Source organism: Rhyacophila brunnea, unplaced genomic scaffold (assembly GCF_057557595.1).
Source record: "Rhyacophila brunnea isolate RB1 unplaced genomic scaffold, BYU_Rbru_1.0 scaffold_16, whole genome shotgun sequence".
NCBI classification, from domain to species: Eukaryota; Metazoa; Arthropoda; class Insecta; order Trichoptera; family Rhyacophilidae; genus Rhyacophila; species Rhyacophila brunnea.
Window position 1 is genome coordinate 5972292 of NW_028232816.1, and position 22522 is coordinate 5994813.

General features: G+C 33.2%; 3 protein-coding genes across 8 annotated transcripts in view; 1 reads left to right on the plus strand and 2 right to left on the minus strand.

Moving 5' to 3' along the window:
- The window catches only part of LOC147074264 (phospholipid-transporting ATPase ABCA3-like), a 104666-nt gene extending 101064 nt beyond the window's left edge, over positions 1 to 3602 (plus strand). Inside the window, exons 32-33 of one of the 2 annotated variants that reach the window (XR_015070315.1) lie at positions 1480 to 1646; positions 3093 to 3602. The gene's annotated coding sequence lies outside the window, so the exon portion shown is untranslated. The remainder of the gene's footprint in view (positions 1 to 1479; positions 1647 to 3092) is intronic. The other variant, XR_015070316.1, reaches the window with a different exon arrangement.
- A 5546-nt stretch (positions 3603 to 9148) lies between these two features.
- Cmpk (cytidine/uridine monophosphate kinase Dak1) lies at positions 9149 to 13089 on the minus strand. Its single transcript, XM_085944062.1, has one exon. The coding sequence runs from the start codon at positions 11718 to 11720 to the stop codon at positions 11079 to 11081; it is 642 nt and encodes a 213-aa protein (XP_085800188.1). The 5' UTR covers positions 11721 to 13089; the 3' UTR covers positions 9149 to 11078.
- Positions 13058 to 22522, minus strand: part of LOC147074266 (peroxisomal leader peptide-processing protease) — a 70035-nt gene continuing 60570 nt past the window's right edge. For 3 of the 5 annotated variants that reach the window (XM_085944056.1, XM_085944055.1, XM_085944058.1), the window contains one exon: positions 21690 to 22245. In XM_085944056.1, coding sequence (XP_085800182.1) covers positions 22157 to 22245 — 89 coding nt within the window. In that variant the 3' untranslated portion in view covers positions 21690 to 22156. Of the gene's footprint in view, positions 13178 to 19631; positions 20446 to 21689; positions 22246 to 22522 lie in introns of those variants that run through there. The other 2 variants (XR_015070317.1, XM_085944057.1) reach the window with 2 other exon arrangements.

Sequence of the window (22522 nt, forward strand, 5' to 3'; positions counted from 1 at the left end):
AGGCAGTACAAAGTAAAACGATTACCTATTCAGTAAATTAAAGTTTTTTTTTTTTTAAATTAACACATAAATAGAATGTTTTCATAAACCAGAAAGTTATTGTACACCATGATGGGAAACGTTATGTTACCAATTTTTGTGCTTGCTGCCTTTTCAATAGTAATATAATTTCTGTTTATTTAATATTAATTAAAACCCCGTTTCTTAAATTAACGCTTTCGCTGCTGAAGAGATAATGAGATTTTAATTGCCCCCTTTAAAATGCACGTTAATTACATCGATCGGCCGCCTGGCCATTACGCGCCGTGCGCGTCTTCCGCGTCCAAAGTATTAATATTGATCAATTAATCAGATGCGTCCAGTGTCAAAATTGTTTCAATTGTTTAACAGAATTGTCTTATTATGTGCTGTGAAATCAGTTTATGTTTTAATTTCTATGAAACTACAAAACCTCGATTATACGGATTTATATATGATCAGTTTCATATTATAATATTATCAAAAACATGTATGACTTAAAAACATATATAATGAGAAAAGTGAAACATTAAAAAAAATTGGACTATCTTCATCCCCAAACAGTCCGGATAATCAACGTTCTAATGTAGTGTTCGAATTTGTTTCACAGAGTATAAGTATGTGCACATATTTTCGATATTATATTATACATTGGTGGCTGTCCAGGCTCCTTCTGTGTTCAACTGATGCACTCATATTCGTGTTCTTCATTTCATAAATGACTTCTTCATGTCTAACCATAACTGTCGTATTTATATTTGGATACTTAAACCAAAGAATCTTAGAAACCCTATTTTACTATAATGCCGTAGTTCAGACCAAAATACATTTCTACATAAACAAATCAACATTGTATAAAAAATTTAAAAATATCACAACAAAGCTGCTTACAAACATTTTTACAAATACATTTGAAATATTTTTATGGATAAGACTGTTTTTAGTATTCTGCCTGAAATGGCAAACAAATGTGGCGATATTTGGGATAAAATATTTAATGATTTATCAGAAGAGCGCGTTTTGTTAATACTGTTTTGATACTGTACTTTTGTTGATGTTGATACTCATTTAATTTGATTTTATTTATAAAAAATGAATACGTACATGTAAGTATATTCTTTTTAACATTACAACAGGCCAATGACGTTAGCGTAGTGAAACAGTATTGTATAACATCCAGACTGACAAAATCACATAAATATAGGTATTGTGACCTCACCGGAAATACGCAATTCGGACTCGATCAAATGATTATACACATGAATTTGTGTAGTGACAAAAGTTTACAAACAAATCTAATTGAAAGAGCTTTTTGAGCACTTTCATCAGTGTGTACTGTAAGTTGAGGGGTCGTATATTGAGAAATACTTGTATAATTATTCTTCCGAAAGTGATTATATAATTATATTCTTTTATTGGATAAAAGAAAAATAATATTAACAAATTATGTAATTTATGAAGGTTTCAGATGGCAGAATAATCACGGACAATATTATTTACTGGGATACTTCGGACGAGCTGACGAACATGCTTTTCCAAATTGATGATATTAAACCAACAGACACAGTGCTCGTTTTCCGATATTTAACCGACTGTCTGGACGACTACTTGCTTCATTTGAACAATAGGTAAGATCAATGCCCAATTAGAGATAATTCAATCCAAACGGTTTACCTATGTTACAATACAACCGTTTTGAGTTACTGTTGAGTCACATCGGTCATACATAGATTATTCAGGCATTTGAGGGGGTCCATTAATTAATTATGAATATTAATGTAACACACACGAAGTGCAGCGCGGCTTAAGCGTCGGTCTATAGTGTCGTGGGTCTCAGGTTCGAATCCTGGGTCTGGCAAGTACACATATTGTTTTTCAATTTGTGTATGAGTCAGAGTATGGACCTAATAGGTTGAGCAAGTGGCTGACATCCATTTCTCATAAAAACAGAAAATCTGTCAATACAAACTTCCACTCTGTGGAGGCCCATATGATCTTATTAGAACATGGACAGAAAAAAAAAATTAATGTAATAATTCATATTGCTGGCTTTGTGTTCAACTTATGGTTCTACTCTGAGATTCTTTTAGAACTAGGCTTGTTTTAAAATAAAATTGTCATCTAGATCTTGGCTGCAGATGCCTTTCTGGTGATCTATGGAACTACGGAATCGGGTATAAATATATGCCCCTGACCCCCCTTACATCCGTAACACTGCATACAGCGCTATAAAATTGCAGCCAAGTAGAGTAGTTGAAGTTATCTCCTTCCGAAATATGAATCAATCATGCAGAAAAATAATTAAAACGCCCAAAACTCTTCGATTTCATCAGATTTGCTTCTAGTAACTTCACCTTTTTTTTGGCTAATCCCTCCGATCCTAAGATCATATGGGCCTCCACGGAGTGGTGGTTTGTATTAACAGATGTTTTTACGAGAAATGGATGTTAACCATCACTTGCTCAACATATTAGTTCCACAATCTGACTCTCAAACACAGATTGAAAAACAATATATGAATTTTCCAGACCCAGGATTCGAACTTGGGATCCGCGATATTATTCAAATTCAATTTTTTATTTATTTTTACATATAGTGAACATTACAAATTATTAATTTAAGACGTTCACATGACATTTAGAAAAAAAGAAATATTATTAAACCAATATTATATAAAAAAAAAATAGTAGTAAGTTACTTAACAGTAGAAAAGTGTAAAAAATACAGAAAAACATAAATTAGATACAAGGAAGTACACTGAATGAGCTAAGCAGACCCGACCCTATTTTATGAATTTATAAAACAACGTCCACCTATACTCATCCTCACGGAGGTGGAATATGTCAACATCGAAAGCAATTTGGTTGAACAGAGTTATTGCCCTCCCAATTGGTATCACCAATGGCAGGTTAGTTCTGCTCCTTAGGAGAACAAGCAACTGATGCTCCCGATTTCTAAGATAGTTATCAGGGACACACAAGTCAATACTACCAAGAACAGATTATAAACCGATGAGTAAGCCGCTCGGCCACTGTAAGCGTTCACTTTATCAACATCTCTTTAATACATTGCAGTAACCCTCAATCTGGCGAGTCTTTTGAAAGCCATTCTATATTTGGAATAGACGCATATTCTTGTATTCTGAATGACGAACACAAAATATACAATGTCTTGAAAACCCTAACCGAAAGTGTGAGCAAGTGTTCAAAGAAACGCAATTCAACCAATAATGTCAATGATGAGGAACCGTTCATGATCAACATTGAGTACCCCGACCTCTACAACAATATTAAGAAGTTCGTAGATGACGCTAAGCAATGCAATTTGGAAAACACTTCGAGCCAAGATAATCTGATGATATGCGTCAAAGACTTTGTGTACACTATCCAACCGGTTTTCAAAGAAATTTTGAGAAATATTTATGACAATATGCCCAGCACCGATTGGGTTTGCTACTCCTATAAATATTATGAATCCCGATACAAATTATCTGAACTGGTCGATGATCTCTTGAGCTGCTTCGATTAAACCAATATTTTATTATACTTTTGTGATTAATATCTATTATAATTATTTCTGTTCATAAAATCTGAGTTTTATTTTAGAAATAGTCTCACATTACCCACAATGTGAAAAGTTTGTCGAATTGGTTTTTTGTATGCATGCACTATAACCGCTGCTTTCACTAATTAGACACTTGTCTGGTTTTTGGGGTATCGGATTACTGAGAGAGTACTGTATATAAATATCCGAATATACAGGTTCCAAAAATATTGCATGAATTAATAAATAGGAAAGGAAAATGGTGAGTATAATTCAGAGCGTTGGAGCGGAACTCGGAGCAGGAGCATGGAGCAGTGAAGCAATGGGGTTTTACTCGAAGTAGGAGCGGAACCGGAGCACCGAAAATTTGTAGTGCTCCACTGCTTCGGATGTTTTTTTTTATTATTAAATTTTCGTCATATATCTAATGAAAATAGTATAGGTATTTTGACACTTTGCAACACTAGGATTATTTGAAACACCGCCGAGTAATAAAAAAACCTCACTTTTTTAACAGAAAAGACAAATAATGAGCGACGATTTGCTGTCGGTAATATTGTTTAATATGATTAATAATGAAAATGACGATTATTTTAAAACTACTTATTTTTTAAATTTTTTAACATCGGTATACGTATAATACATATTAAAACTTTTTGCCCGGAGCGAAGCAGACCCTGGAGCGGAGATGGAGCATGTATTAGGTCTCAGAGTGGAGCGACTCAAAAAAGGGTCCGCTCCAACCCTCTGGTATAAATATTTCATGTTAAGTCATAATAGAAATTGATTTTTTTCTTAGTCATCAAAAATAATATCACGAACATAATAATTCTTGTGATTTCTTTTATTTATTTTTATTGTTAAAACTCATACAAATCTCCATTCACACTGTTAAGGCCATACATACTATCACAGTTACCTCACGGAGTAAACTCAATATTTTATTCGGTTTTTACATCTCAATAACTCTAATCTTTTGTTAAATACATTAGAATATTCATTATTGCATATTATGAAACATGGACGCTTAATGTAAGAGAAATACAAAAATTACAAGTAGTGCAACGTGGCAGGGAAAGGTGCATATTAGGCATAATGATGACGTGTAATGATCGCAAAAGAAACCAATGGATAAGGAAGCAGACAAGAGTACGCGATTTGATAGAGGTCACTGAGCAGATTAAATGAAATGGGCTGGACATGTCGCTCGGCGATAACATAAATCTCGCGGGACACACTGTGAACCCCTGATCTATTTCATTTCATTTTATTCTGGTATTAAATTAAGCATTTCATGGGTTAGGCACAACATAACATAATGTGACATGAGTACCTACCTACATGTTCATTCTTTGCGTCACAGTTGTACGGATATAACAATGATTATAGACTAATTTGAGTTAATAAAAGTAATTGGCTCAAATAGCAGGAATTCCCCAATTTCGTGTTGGCTTTATTCCAAGCAACAATATAACAATGAAAATCAAATACACTGTATGAATATATGCGTGCGTATTTTATAACGTAACAAATTTTGCTCTGAAAATGATGAGACTTAAAGTCAACGAACATTAACCGATCAAAATTGTGATTACTAGGGAGCGGATTTATATGCAACATAAAACATTACAGTCGAACTTGGTTATTACGAGGAAAATGGAACTGACTTAATTTGCTCGTTATAATCATTATTTAACTCAAAAATTGTAGAATCAACTACAACTATAATCTTGTTATACCCACAGTAGACGTGTTGGTACAGCAGCTTGGTTAAAAAAAAGCATGTGCATTTGATTCAGCACAAGAACCCAATGGGTGAGCGAATGGCTTGTAAAATTCTGTATAATACAGCTTCCACTCTGTGAAGATTCATACGCTCGGCTTAGAAGTGAAAATGTTATTTAACTTATTAATAGATTTAGCACAGTCGGTTGAGTGCTCGTCTGAGCCGTGATGCTGTAACTGGTAAAAATGAAATGTTGTATTTTCAACATGTTTGATCCAAACCATGATCTCAAAGATTGTACAAATCGCTAAAAACCATACCTCGTAAGTCTCTTAAGTTAACATCCACTAGCGTAACAAAGCCCATATTCCTCCGCCTAGGAGTGAAAATGGTAGAGTATATGCTTAATAACTTTGCACTCCGGCTCTAGGATGAAAATGATGTAATAAATATTCTAAAAATATTTTTTTTACATATATTAATCTGTCTATTTATTTATTACTACATAACATTAATAAGATTAAATACTATCGTTTGATTTAATTTTATGCGAGGTAATCAGGCAGACACGTATCAGTATAGTAAAAAGTGGAAAAACGCGTTGGCACGTAAACATGCTTCATAAAAAAAATTAACTATTCAAAGAACATTATCTACAAAAAAACCTGTTTTTTTTTTAACTTAGATAACATTTTCTGAACTTCTAGATGGTTAATATTAAATAAAATCGTAAATATATTTTTTTAACTTTAATACGATACACATACACAGAATTTGAAGTATCCATCCGTTCGCCATCACTGTTCTATATCATATCACAGTGTAATGTGTAATGCCTGAAATATTGGGTGAAGAAAAGTATAAATCAAACTAATCAATTGTAGATGTATCCATTTATTAAATCTGTATAATCCTATAAAATATTGCAATTTAACATGAAACACTTTAAAGCATATTATATCTTTAATAACAATTATAAATTGAAATGCCCTATGGAATCGGTATAACATACTATTATCATCATATTTAAAGACCTGTAAAATAATAATAGGGCCCGAGTGAGTGTACCTGTATCGAAGACTTCAGTTATAATCATTAAAAAAATGTTTAGTGGAAAATCAACCATCTTAATTGCCAGAAAACCCTTCTAGAGGTATGGCACATATTATCTATTATTTCGCTGTTTATTACAGATCTTCAAAGAATGATAAGATCTTTGATAAAATCTACAAGTGCCTATTTAAATGTATTAACAATAGCAGTGCTACTACAAATAATGAGCTATAAATGTCGAGAAACCACATTTTGTATACAGGTTTCAGTTTGAATGGTGTTGAGTCACTCCAATTTCACCGCCAGGAATACTTGCGAAAAATATGGGAGCGTGGGAAGATAGCGAATGATAATTATCACGTAATTTCACGAACGCATGATATCAAACACAGTCACCTCCTAATTTACATATTATAGTCGTTGAAACTAGAAAAATGTATAACTCTGTTTTAATCGAACATTGACTTTGATTGCCATCTAGTGGCCATTGTTAATATCAACCTGTCTTGCAATAGATGTAATTCCAAAAAAAAATCATGGATGATTTAACTCCATAACCATATAATTGTATACGAAACCATAATTTTTTTTATCTCTCCTGTAAAGTAGTATTTTTGGAGTTACACAATTTTCTAGTTTCAACGACGAATTATCATAAATATCTATGTGGTACAGTAAAACGACTAAATACCGTGATTTTCTATTAATAACAGCTCCTAGTTATATGCATTTACTAAATCACAATCTTAAAGTAATAGTGTTGACTCTTTATCAGTGTTATCACTATGTAGCACTGTTTTTACTGCTGATAGCATACATTTATAATTTTTTTGGGATACATACTATCACATACCATCTCATATATCATTTTTTAACGCTTATCTATTTTAATAGATGTGTATTTTTTACTTTCCAGTGATGAATACACATTTTATATTTTAATAAATTTTGGAGCTTTGTACTGATTTCAATTATAAATAATTATTAATCCAAACAAACTTCCCGGGAATGACACAAAACTGAAAAAATACGCACAATATTTTACAATCACAATAAAAGTTTAATGTAAAATAACTTGTTAACTTAAATAACTTAACTTTATAAAAATAAGATCTATCCCAAAGATGACATGTTACTACTTACCTGTATATAAAAAAAATATACATTTTCTCTATAAAAAAAATTAAAATACTAAACAATACCTATAGGCACATCCCAATACACTGAGCTCTACCGAAAGGTGTTAAAAAACCCTTCTTCATCCCGATGGATACCTCCTGCAGTTTTCCAATCAAAATCACTGCGCTATTTTATTATATATACCGCAATCATTTCAACTCTCCAGGGTTTGTATAAAAATAAGGAGACTACGTGTCCTTTTTGCTTCACTGTCATATATTTAGGCTACATCTCATTTGATATGCAGTCGAACTAGGTTATTACGAGGAAGATGGGACCGACTGAATTTGCTCGTTGCATTGTTGTATAACATTTTTCGCGCCACATTATATTTAGGCATAGAACATAAAAAATCCCCAAACAAGCATGGCATTCATAAACTACAAAAGAAGTTGTTTATTGTAATGAAGTGCTGAGCCGCCGGCGCTGGTAGGTACCTACTGACTTAACAAAGCTTGGATTTTTTACATCCAATTTCAACCATATGCGTGGATACTTTTTCAATGTTATCGGCGAAAACACCAATTAGGTACTTAGACACCTAACTAGTGTCATAAAAGTAGTCCGATCCCGGCGGCATCGGTCTAGTTAACTGCCCAATCAGATTTTATTGCTTCGGGTCGAAAATGTTGTTTTTAAACGATCGACACATTAACAGTTTTGCTCGGTATACCCGAGAAATAGCTCCTTATAAAAGTGAATAAATGTATGGAGAAAATCATAAACTAAAATGTCAACGAATGTTTCCTCATTACATCCGATATCTTGCTATTTCCGTGATCGTAATAACCAAGTTCGACTGTACTTTTTAAATGAACTCCACGAGTTGCATGAGCGAAGCGTAGTCTGCGGTCGCTACCGATAGACAGTATCGATTCACGGACCACAATCCGCTGGCTACTTCCAATGAGACTGCCTTCACATTATAAAAAGTGTAGCTCAGTATATGGATATTTATTCATTTGTAAACACATAAAAATACCTGATTATATAAAAAAAATCCTAAGCAAAGAATCAATATTATTTTTTATAGGTAACAATCATGTAAATGTGATGGAAATTGCTACTTATAGAATGTAATAATTTTTTAAAGGTCATACACAAAATTATTTCAAAATAGGATGGCAGGTAATCATGTACCTTATTAGTATTTAATTGTTTACCTTTGGTACAAAGTAAATATAATTATTGTTAGTTAGCGGGTATAACACATTCAATTCTATACATCATATGTGTGACTGAGTAGTGTTTAACAAATTTAAATTCACTAAGCCTAATAGGTGTCGTCAAGGTGAACATCTATTTTATGAGGAAACTAGAAAATGAACGTGTCATCAAAACACAAACATACATACGAATAATAATACAGGCACGCATCAGTGTAAGTAATATTCTAGTCATGCAAATTGTTTCCACACTGGTTTGGTAATATTTCTTTGTACATCAGCTATGCCAAACAGAAATCATACACAAAAGCTGCGCAATATGATTAGCATTATTTCAATAAAGTAATCAATTACCTACTTAATAAGCGGTCATCCATGATGTCACACCCTGAGAGGGAAAGGTGTATGATATTATATTGTGATTATTTCCGATAATAGCGATACAATACATTTTTTTAATACTCAACGAGATCATTACATTTAAGTTGTGATTATAGATGCACATCGCGTATTATCACGTGACATCACAGTAAGCTGCCTCTACGGGGGGAAAGTGTGTAATGTCATTTTTCTTGGTCTTTAAAATGTTATCAGACTGATGCTCCCTTCCCGTGGCACATTTTGAACCTTTAAACGAACATTTTCAGTTAGCAAAATCTGTCGAAATCATCAGAACAACAATGAGGTCACCTCACGTGTATCGCACTGCATCAACACCTGCATGACTCAATGAACAATTTTTAAGATTTTTTACGTGCCTACACGTTTTTGAATCATGTCAAAATCGCGTGTTTTTTGTTTTTAGCGGTTGGCACTATGTATTGTTGTCCATTATCTATGTCTGCAGGTTGGGTTCTGTTCAAAATATTATTGAATTTACAGAGACTCGTTACTCGGTTACTCCATCATCGAATTTACAGAGATCGTGTTTGTTCAAAATATTCCGCAAAATGACGAAACCATTGATTAAATTTGTCACCGTGACAGCATGGTAGTACATATGCGACATGCATCTCAATAATATAATCACAACATTAGGTACTGAAATAATATACCATCTTTGATGATATGACATCATTTTGAAATAGAGTAAAAGGTGTAATGTCAAAGTGTGAAGGTTCAAAAAAATACGGAAAATAATGTGACATCATTAAATTTATGGATGACCTTAACTGTACATCAGTGAAAGGTCAGGTGTCCATTTTTTTTTACGAAAATCAGTTATGAATGTAGTCATTCTTAACCTCTTTTTATCTACATATTATTACAATGAAAAATGGTGAAGATAATTAGTCATTGTATAAAGTGGGGTGTCCAAAGGTCTTTAGAAGTAAAAATTCTAGTTTAGATAAATAGGTAGTAGGTACGTAAGAACAAAAAAATATAAATTATGGAATTGTAAAATATTCTGTTACTGACAAAAATATGTATAGAAAACATGAAAAAAATACTATAAATAAGTAAATTTAACTATCAAGTACTTACCTATTTGGCAAAACAATTTCTTACTAAAATGTGACACCCGAGCCTTCACTTCTGACATACAATAATTTTTCACAAAATAAATAAAACTAGAGAAAATGTGAGTTTGAAATATATAGAAATCAACAATTCCATGCCATTGTTATATAGACTAAACATTACCATATTATTATCATAACTATGAATTGCCAACTCAAATAAATATGACAACAAATTAAGAAAAAATATTTATCCTTGGTTCTTTCACTTTAACTTCAGTGCAACTCCAGTGGTTTTGTTTTTTTTAGAATTATTAATAACCATGTCCTTGCTTTTTCATACAAGGTGGTTGTTGTTAGTATAACAACATCCCAGCTTTGAGAAAAAAACATAAATATTGTGTCCTCACCGGGATTGAACCCAGAACTCTCGGGTGGAAAGCAAGGAGCTGCCCAACTCCAGTGGTTGGGATCATTGAAGAGTTAATACTTTGCTGTCAATAAATAGATACTTATCACGATTTGAATCAATGCACTGAATATCAAAAATACTTTAATTTCATTATTCCATTGCACTGCGCCCATGAGATATTCAAAGAGACAGATTACATTGCACAAAGCATGTACCTACTTACTTAGTTCCTTTATAAATTATTTCAGATGGTAAGATTAGATATAAACAAAGGTTAGGAATCGTTGAATCATCCAATAATTATTGTACATTTACCTAATATTGAAGAAATAATATTACAAACATAATAAAATTATTCATGAATTAAACACGCCTCAATCATTTCAAAAACTGTGTAGGTAAAATAACACAATTACCAGTCACATGACATGGAAAAAATTTGGTAGATTTTAGTAGTCGATAATCACAAATAACTTAATTTAAATACAACCAAAATTTTGTTAATTGGAAACCTAATTGTTTTATTCGTCAGCCTTCGCTACCCCGGCGGCTTCGAAGGCATCTTTGACACTCGAGAAGACGTCATCGGGACCGGCGGAAGCGTCGATCTTCTTAACTAAATTGATGGCTTCGTAATGTTTGATAATGGGCATGGTGTCATTGACGTAAGTGTTGAATCTTTTCTTCAGACTCTCCAAATTATCGTCCGACCTTCCGCTTCCGGACGCGCCCCTCCCCAAGCACCGTTTCACGCAATCCTCCTGAGAGCAATCGAAAAACAAAACGAAGAGGAGTTTGACCTTCTCCGACATCGCTTTGGTCCACCCCGCGAGATTGTCTTCGTTGCGCGGGAAACCGTCGATCAAGAATTTACCTTTGCCGGATTTGTTCATGGCCTGCTCGATGAGCGCGCACGTCACCTCGACGGGGACGATCTGGCCGTTGACGATTTTTTCCTCGATCATCTCGCCGAATTCGGAACCCGGCCGCTGGCGTTCCTCCCGCAGCAAGTCACCGGCCGACAGATGCACGAAACCGAACTCCTTCACGATATTCTGGCATTGGGTGCCTTTTCCAGCTCCGGGGCCGCCGAGAACAAACACTACTTCGGGAATCATTCTTTGGATACTGGCGGCCACCTTCGACAGTAAAAGTCCACTCATAAAAACAGAGATAATTTAATTGACGTTTCCGATAAGATAAGCGCATAAATAAAACGTCAGGTGGTACGGAAGTACGAAGTAATGTTTAGTGATGTCATAATTTAACAGCGGGATACCATATGAAAAAAGTATTTAAATTAAAACCTTCATAATATTATTAAAGAACTTTTAGATATTCAAAATATTTTAAAATCAATTACAATGCAATAATTAATTATAAAAATATTCTTTTGGTTGTTTCCATGATCCAGAGGTTGGATACCATGATGGCCATGCATTGGACCACAAATACACAGATAGTAGGTACCTATATTTTTTTTTGGCAAAGTGGTTTCATTCCACCCAAAATTATTATACTTCCAGTGATGCATAAATTGCGGCCGTGGTCCGTATGCAGCCCAAAATGGCATTTATTGCGGCCCGAAATAACAAGTACCTACATGAATTGAATAGATATAACAGAATTCTAATTTCCTATAATATACTAAGTTCTATCGTGTTTTGTTCAGTTAGTTCAGTAGTTCAACACCTTTTTACCCACTGCACCCTATGAAAAATTAGAAAATGAGGCGCTAATTCCAAAAAGCGATAAGTCCACATTTGGTCAAAATCGAGAAAAAATACTCACGTATTCTTTGTATAATTTTACACAATATGTATTGATCTATAAATTCCAATACGCGAAAGAACACCAAGTCCGTGTTTCATAATATTTAAAGCTTGGTTGATTTCGCGCGTGTTTAAGTCAACCAATAAGGGAACGTTCAATATTGAAAAGGGCGTCTCCCATGCTGTAGCACCTGGTAAACTCATGACAGTGGCACGGAAATATGTGCCTTATGAGGAGTAAATTAAAAAGTGAGGTACAAATAGCGATACGTCCAATTTTATTTTGCCTATATTTATTACATTTAAGAGTTTATCGGCTGAAACAAATTGCCATTTGGCTCTAATTTCGACATAGAATACAACGGAAAAAATAATCTCACGTTAAAACAAATAATTGAAGCTTGAAACATAAAAACGTTGTTTCCCGAAAATATTGAATTGTGGACTTGTCGCTTTTTGTAATTAGACGCCTCAATTGGCCCTTCTTTCAAATAGGTTGTGTACCACTGCTTTACATTATATTATTATAGTTGCCCTTCGGTATTTCAAATTATTTTGTTTTGAACGGCAACATTTTCAATTTTGCCACTTTTCACAGCACTAACAACAGTGCTCGAAATAGACCAGAACGTACTGAAGTGCAGTTCCGCTATCATGATACCCTTGAGATTTCTGCTCCATCCAGAAAAATAAAAAATGGTGCTCCGGTTCAGGAAAAATCATTACATAACAATAATTTACATTTTTAATAAAGTTTGATAAGGTTTTGTGTTGTTTTATTACAAAGTTATTAGGCGATAGAAATACAATATTTTGTATCATTCCGTATAATTTCCAGGATTCGCCTTCTGACATTTTCAAAGTCTGTGGATATTGTTTGATATTACTAATAATTGAATTAATTAAACGATCGTAAATAATACACATTTTACACATGATTGTACAAAAAGGTGACGTCCTGCGGGGTTAGACAAACCATGCACTGCTTATATATATATGGCAGATAAAGGAAAGAAAAATAATACTATTTTTGAAGCATACTTCGTAAAAAATAGTTTTTTCGCATGCGGCACTGAATAAAGTTGCCTGCCAAAATCTTCAGTAGAAGTACATATCAGATGTTTAAAGACTTTTATTGCATTTGTGGGTAAGATAAGTAGGTAGGTACATAAGGTATTTCACAAAAAAACTCGCATACATTAATATTTTCGGAAAATTATCGAGCGCTCCGGTTCATAAACTTTTCTATTTCGAGCGCTGATTACCTTAAGCAATCGAAAATAGAAATTTGTAGTGTTTTTTACATTACAATACTTGCTGTTTATTGACTAAACAAACATATTAAAATATCGAAATGAACATGTCCAAAGGCTGGATCAGAAAAAACTTTTCAAATGGAAAAATACCAGAAACTTGAAATCAATTAAAATAATACATAGATACCTATGTACTTACATGATAAGGATAAATATTTAAAAAAAAAAACAGAATATAATTTTATTTTAGAAGTATATTTTCTTATAGTTTCATCACAATGTTACATTCATTTGACATTCATATCGTCGGTATAGTGGCAAAAGGCGTTAAGTCAAAAAACCTTGTTTTGAGATAATCGTCTTTTTCTAAATTCAAGAAATTGAAACCTCTCTATTTAAATAGTTTAAACATTTTTACCTAAACTTGCTACTTTATGATATTCGGTAATCAATTATGAATTAAATTTGAGTATTGTCAAGTCTTTTTTATAGTAATAATAATTAGTTTTTTGAGTTTATTTACAAAAAGGTGAATTAACGTTTTTTGCCACAACGATTTTTGAGTTAATAGAATAGTCAAACATAAAATGTTGTAGTTGAGTAGTAATACATTGGACTCTAATAATAATAGAAACTGGCCAATTTAAAATTAAATTAAAATTAAACAGAAATAATATTAGGTAGGTGGATACTATTTGGTAATAATATTAGGTAGGTATAGAAGTAATTTGATATTTTTGTATGTAAGATTAGTAATAATCTTGTTTCAAATTATGATACTTTTCATCTTTATTAAATTATTAAACATAAATTTGTGTAGCTAAGTACTAGGTAAAAATAATAAAAAAAAATACATTTTTATATATTTATTTATCAGAACATTGGATTAGAGGCGGATAAACGGTATGGGGATGATGATTACACAAAAATAATTTATGAAAACGATTAAAATTAACAATTACCCTAAAAAATTAATTAAGAAAACTCAAAATATAATTAAGAGATCATTTCCGCTTCATCATAGCCAACCTCGAAGGGTTCGAGAACAGTATTTAATTTATTTATTAGAAACATCGATTAACAGGTGGATAAACGGTATGGAGATTTAAGAAAGAAATTTGGCAATTTTTGATAAAATTGGTATGATTTTGAGTCCTTGCGCAGTTTGCCGTCAGCAATTCGTACCCTTTGGGTTTTTGGAACAGCACTGTCTGCATTCCTTAAAATAAAATCCCCTTTGCGCTCAAAGCTCTTCCTCGAGTAGAAAGCCGATACATTCACAACGACTGGTCCTACTTTTTCCGCTCCTCCCGTTGTTGTCTATGTATGAACTGTCATTGTTCTATAGAGTGCTCATACTGACGCGTCAGTCGTGTTCACACATGAATGGTTTGATTTGAATAGATAAGTTACATGATAAATAATACACTAGCATTAACACACCTTCTACAAATGTAATGCATAAATAAATGTTACATATTTTTTGGAAATCGATATTACCACCGGTTTTTGTGTGAAGGACTAGTCTGACTTTGACAGCCGATGAATAACAGGAATATATTATATTATTTATAATTTATTAATATATTTGATTTGAGAATGTTTTATAATTCAATTTGAAACGAGAAAGAGCGAATCAATATGTCAAGCAATCAGGGATCTGATTTTTACAGCTGAAAAGTGGACCACTCGTTGATTGTGCAAAAAGTTATGCTCAGGCTTTATTAATCTAAAGATGGCGGTGGACCGGTCCAATTAATGTTTTTATACAAAATTCATTTTAGAAGCACCTTTGTTAGACTATTGCGATATTTGCCCTTAAATTATTGTACGTAAAATTTGCGGCACGCCAGTTGAGAAGTTCTGCCCAAGTAAATACTAAAATATTACTATTTTTCAAGATTGTTTGATGATTCATTTTTCCGTCTTAAAGTTCATATTAACCGAGGTAGCTCGATGATTCATTATGTAACGTGTACTTACCTAATTGTCTTTTAGAAACGTTGATATTGAGTCTTTTAATATATGGACAAACAAATCTTTTTTGTCATATACGGAAATATCAATTGCACATAATGACCACATGATTTTTTTTAATGAATTCAGTGTACCACACAAGGTCTCGATTACAGAAAAGGAATAAAACAACATTTTGACGTAGTATGTACCGAGTTGTTAGTTAATAATTTGTTACCGTCACTGATTGTCTGTCTGTGGACGTCTTATTGCGAATTGATGAATTGGTACTAATTAGAGATTGTAATCTATGATATAATTTTTAATCCTGGGTAACAGGGGTTAATAAAATCAATTCTTCCAAATAACGAACAACAGCGACATACAACCACCATAGTCTTCTTCTTTAGCCATATGCGCCCCTTAACTGGAGCATATGGACACCACGCGGCGCCTCCAAGAATCCCTGTCGCTCGCCAGTCTTCTTGCTTCGTTCCAGGTCAAACTAGCATCCCGTAGCTCCGCCGTATACACTCTGTAGATTGTATTTAGCGGCCTTCCAGGTCACCGGAATCCGGTCGGCTTGAAGAACAGGCAAGCCAGGTCCAACGTCGCCTCTTCACTCTCAGCGTGATGAGAAGCTGTTTGGTGCATTCTCTTATCTCCTCGATCCTCAAGTCATACAACCGCACACCCAGTATTCGTCGCAAACATCTGTTTTCGAAGCTCAGTATACGGTTGCTCTGAGCCTTCGTAAGGTGCCATGATTCGCTACCGTAAAGCAGCACCGTCAGCATGCAAGCGTCAAATAGGCGGCATTTGGTTTTGACCGAGTACAATTGTGAGTCCCAGACATTATTAATATTGTCTCCATCCACAACATCACTTTGGTGCGCATCATCTAAAATATAAATAAAACATATGCGTTAGTAAGGATGTCTTTTCGATTACATAAAAATACGCCATAGAAACGTGATATCAGTACACAAATAATCAATAATTGTAGAGCAAACTTCATTTTGAGGTTATGTTGAATTAAGTTGCTTACCTTTTACATGCTCCCTTATTTTATTCTGTTGCCCATACAGAAACATAATATTTTCCAATCTTAAATTATACACGTCGATAAAAACGATTATACAATAGATTACAAGCACTATTGTAGAAAATATGAGATATATAAATACGCGCGAAACGTCAACATTCAGAACCAACTGTCAAATGGTTGCAAGCTGTGTGTGGCATAGACAATAAGTCAATATAAATAACGGACAAGTGACTAGAAGCTTGAAGCCAAATAACGTTAAGTCATCTTATTGTTATTTGCCACTATGAAGTATGAAAGAAAGTGACTTAATACGTATTGAATTCTTTAAATTATGTCACAACTACATGGATTTTGGCGGAGCTTGTTTTTTCAGACGATAGAGCGTGTTAAACTTTATCATTCTGCATTCATAACTCAAATCAGCCAATTTTTGACTTATCGTCTTCTGCCACTATACCGACGATATGTAACCAAAACAGTAATGGATATGTATATTTTAATAATTATTTATACAATTTCACCTTCAATAGACACAATGCATGCAGGGTTTTTTTAACTAGGTAAATAAAAAACACATAAATCTATAATACATACCAGTCTGCAATTAACACTTTACGGTCCGGGAACGCCACATTGGCGTCCTTAGCGAGCCGAACGTTACGGTCCGGTGACGCCGACGTGGCGTTTTAACTTACGCATATCTTTACTGTGAAAAATAAATATTAAATTTAATATTTGGTTGCAAGATCTATCGACAGATGGTTGAATGACATGTGCAAGAAGTAAAATCACGATGGAAAAAAAAATATTTCGGTGTTTTTACAGAGATGGCGGACGTAATACCATTCAGTATTTTTTTGTACCTATACCATTTTTTTAATTAGTTACAAGCCCGTTTCTAGGCGGGTGAATCACGAGACATAAACAAAAAAAGGTAATAAACACTCAATGTTAAGGTTCAAATAGACTATATGACGATCGGGCACATATATGCTAAGAGCGTTTTAGTGTCTATGATCAAATCTATGCCATTCCAACATTTATACATACATATTGTATGACAGCTATGACATCGTATTTACACTCTGTGACACCTTATGACACAGGACGCCAACATAAGAAACGGGTTTTTCGACATATATATGACCAATCGTCATAGAGTGTATTTGAAGCATTATATTCCAGTGTCGTCACTTCAACTTCGAAATTTAATTGTCGACCCTTTTCAGTGGCAGTCAACCATTTATGAACCTGCATTCTTTTTTAAAAAAAATGAACGCGATTTTTAGCTATGAAATTGCGTGCTATTTGATATTTTGTCTTTAATGGTTTACTACCCATGAAACGTCCACCATGCTTCATCATCCATGATAGAAATTTTAACTTGAAAATGAGAACAGTTATAAATGTGAACTTGTATCGCGTTATTTTCGTTCGCTTTTTTCGGGAGGTTATTGCTTGTGTAACTGCATAAATAATAGCTATTATTATTTATATTTGTTGCACTAATTTCATTGAAAAAATAATTAATCTAAGTATATTTTAGCTAGGATATATATTTTTTATTAGTTTTATCTCCAAAAAAACTTTTTAAAATGGAGGACCAATCGTTTTTAGAGGAAAACTATGCGGATTGTATGTCAGATATTCCCAGTGACTGTGAAGATATCGGAGATTTTAGTGATATTGAAACAGACTCATTTGCTCCTTTGAGAACACGCCCACGTACAACATATTTTGCGAGTGATTCTGAGGATTCAGAAACTGAGGCCGACAATGATGGAACGATGATGATCCGCCGAGAGAGAACAAGCCATTTGAAGGATTATCAAGAGTAACATTTGACACTGATAATTTAAGTCCTAAAGCTAAATCTAAAAAATGTGTGGACATAACCATGTCGGAGTTGAAAAAGTGGTTCGGTTTGGTGATAATAATGGGCATTGTCAGAAAAGCGACTCATTCTTATTGGCCGACAAATCCACTTATTCCACGTAAGCGGTTTTTCAAATATTGCGTTATTTACATTTCACTTATAATGAAAAATGAAATTTCACGATTTTTTGTTGAACATAAAGTTTGGATCGAGGATATACAGACATCTGAATCAATTGATGTTGCGGAAACGCATGCACCTTCTACATCTTCTGATACAGATTCAACCCATAAAACCAGTTCACCTACTTCATTACAAAGACTCTCTGGCAGTGTAAAACAACATCAAATATTTCCGGGGATTTCCGCAACTAATAAACGTTTAAGAAGAAAGTGTAAAGTGTGTTCCTCACATAAACTTCGAAAAGAACCTATTTACATGTCCAAAGAGTGTAAAGTACCTCTACATCTACATATTGGTAATTGCTTTTTTTCGTATCATTTAAAAAAGTGTATTAGTTGTTAGTTCATTTACATTCATAGTTTTATAAACTATTTCAAATAATTTCAGTTTTAGTGTTTAATTTGTTTTAAATCTACTCGTACACTATATTATTATGTGCCAATAATTATTTCATGCCTAGCCAGTTATCTAAAGGTATCCATAAGATTGAGTGTTGATTCAAATATTTTTGTGGAATATGGATGTTTGTTTTACAATTTATTGCTCTTAGATTTTGTTTTATGATTTTTTTACGCACGCCTCTGCACTGTTATTGGATTGTCTTGATTCCTACAAAAATACCAAATTGTAATAAGCGGTGGGAATGTATATGCGTGCATTTTATTTAATTAAATTTACGCGAAAATATGCACGCCACTGCACTGCCTCTTTCGCTAGGCCTCAGCCATAAAACTCGTAAAACCAATAAATCACTAAATAAGTATTCGTTCGGGAATGAATGTGCATTTATTTTTAAACACTCACAGTTTGTGTGAAGTCTTTGTTATTTTATTATATTTGATAATCAGAGATATGAGTAGTAGCGCTAAAAATGAATTGATACGTATTCTATAGCGGTGTAAAACATTTTGTATTTGAATATTTTATTACATTTTTTAATTAAAAATAATATATTGTGATTGCTTTATATCAATAGGCTGTTTCCTTTACAGTATATTTAACAAATTGAACTAATCTAATAACATATAATAAACAATTTACGAAAATTTACAAATTATATACTTTACCTTTATGGAACGCGGGCCAGAGGTTGACAAGTGGTAAATAAATGACACAATTTGATGCATTGATATATTTTAAGTATTTTCTGAAAATTTTATTGAAATATATCAATAGGTTCAAAAGTTATAGCATTTTTAACTTCGTGATCGAAATTTGTTGATTTTCATTTAAAAATACCGGATATTGGTGTAGGTACGTCGCAAAAATTCGCGGACCGTATAGTGTTAAATTACTTAGTTGTTATGCATCACAAAAAATATTAGAAATATTGTTTTGAAAATAAATGTACAGATGAAAGTAAAATAACTTCCATCAAGTTCTGCGATTTTAAAATTATTCTTAAGTTCTGTACATAATACATCAACATTTTTTCCAAACCACATAAAAACCATAAACCCCTTATTTCTAACTAACACCAACAATATAACGAAGAAATGTAAAGAGTAAATAACAATATTAATGTAAAAAAATGATTATGTTCAAAAAGGGCTTCAAAATCTGTAGAATGAGGGTTCTAATAATGCAGTTGGACCAAATCCACCTTGTTTTTTAAATGTGTGTTTGAGGTAAGGATCGAATTGCTTGAACAAATGACTTTGCTTAAATGTTACAATAACCTCAACGCTGTGAGAACAATTATTTTTTTGGTATTTTATAACTTGATACATTCATGTATGTTTTCTACTCTTCTCAGTAAGTACTACACAGTCATTGCTTCATTTGCTTTCCGAGTTCCTATAAATAAATAAAAATTAATACTGTCAACATATATACCAAATGAATACATTGAAAGGCGACAGTTTGCACAAAACGTAAATCAATCAATATAAAGTTTATGGTGCCTGTACTGCCATACTGGAATGCATGAAAAAAATTGAAAATGTAAAGAGGAATGTTATATAAAAATATTATCACGAGTTGTGGCTGGATTACTGAATGAGCCGGACATCTAAAATGCTGAATTAGTAAAATTTTACTGTACGAGGGGAGTTCCATTAGTTACCGTGTCGAATGTTCTAAGCAGTTTTTAAAGCTGTCTAGTGTCAATCAAGAAGAACTTATCAACAAAATTGTTACGGGTGATGAAACGTAGGTTCATCATTATGACCCTGAGTTTAAAAAGGAGTCCATGTAGTGGCATAAAAAGGGTGGTTCAGCCCCCAAAAAGATTAAGGTCGTACCTTCGGCTGGAAAGGTGATGGCAACAGTGTTTTGGGATTCACAAGGAATCCTATAATAAACAAAAAGGCACCAACATCACGGGACAGTACTACGCTATTATTCTAAGTCGCTTAAAAGAATCTATTAAAGTAAAAAAGAGCGGTAAAAAAACAAAAGGCTTGTTCTTACTTCATGACAACGCACCTGTTCATAAGGCTCAAATTGCAATGGTTGCTATGAAAAAATGCGACTTCCACGAATTGCCTCATCCACCCTACAGTCCTGATCTAGCACCTAATGGTTATTACCTGTTTACAAATTTGAAGAAAGACTTATGTGGAAAACATTTTGATGATGATGAGTCCCCACAGGTAGCCGTAAACGAGCATTTTGAAGACACATCGGAAAATTATATTTATGAAGGTTTAGAAAAATTAATCGATAGATTTAAGAAGTGCATTCATGTCCGAGGAGATTATATTCAATAATAAAAATATAAAATATATTCTTTTCTTTCTGTCCCATTCCGCGAACTTATGGAACTCCTCTCGTACCTACCTAAAAATCTGTGTATAGGGAGTCCTCGTTATCCGAGGGTAATTAGGACGGAAAAAATACCTATTAAAAGCAAATCCGTTTAAAACGGGGATCAAAATTATTTAATAAATGTGTTTAATTGGGACACGTTTAGAAAAGAAAAAGACATGTGAGCAAAGATAGAAATAGTGTAGGAGTGTGGAATTGAAAGATTGAAAGTGACAGTTGACGACTGAGCTATTGCGCTTGTGTTTTTTAAGTGTTTTTATAGTTTTTTTTTTGCATATTCCTGCAAATTCCTGCGGGGACTCGGATAATGAATACTCGATAATGAGGACTCCTTGTACTTTATGTAATCATTTATAATTTAGAAAAACTTGAAAGATGAACAATAAAAATCTCAATTCAAATATCAACCACTGCTATTACGTGGTAGAGTCCGTATTCTTTAAGCTGGCGTTCACGTCACATCGCTCGCGGACGGAAAGCATTGTCAGTGAAAGTTTTCAATGTGAGGGAACGAGAGGGAATGTAGTTTTAAGATGCTGAAGTGGAGGGAAAACTGCACGCCAGCATAAAGAATACGGACTCTAGGTACCTATGTATTTGAATTTGACATTAATTTAAGTTTATGTACCCCACTCTCTCTTATTTCCTGCTAAAATTACCGAACATTATCAGTTATGCGATATCTTTATACTTAATGTCAGTTTTGTAAACTGTATTACATTTTTCATAATTTCATAATTCATAATTTGCTGTCAGACGACTGCTGCAAATTCCAAAGTAGTTGTACATACTGCTGATCTTCATCCAGGGTCTTCAGAATGGAAGTGGCTGAAAAATAATAAATTCAAGTTTCATTTATTTTTTACATATAGTGAACATTACAAATTATTAATTTAAGACTTTCACAACATGACATTTAAGCAAGACGAAGAAAATGTTTTAAATATTCGTATGTACTCACGTTTTATGAAATACAATAAATTATTACATATACGGTATGTCTCTGATGTTTTACAAAAATATGTACTTATTTAAAAACAATACTACAACAGCATAACACAGTGCATCTGAAATTCTTTCATAGCATGCACTTCTAAAACTGATA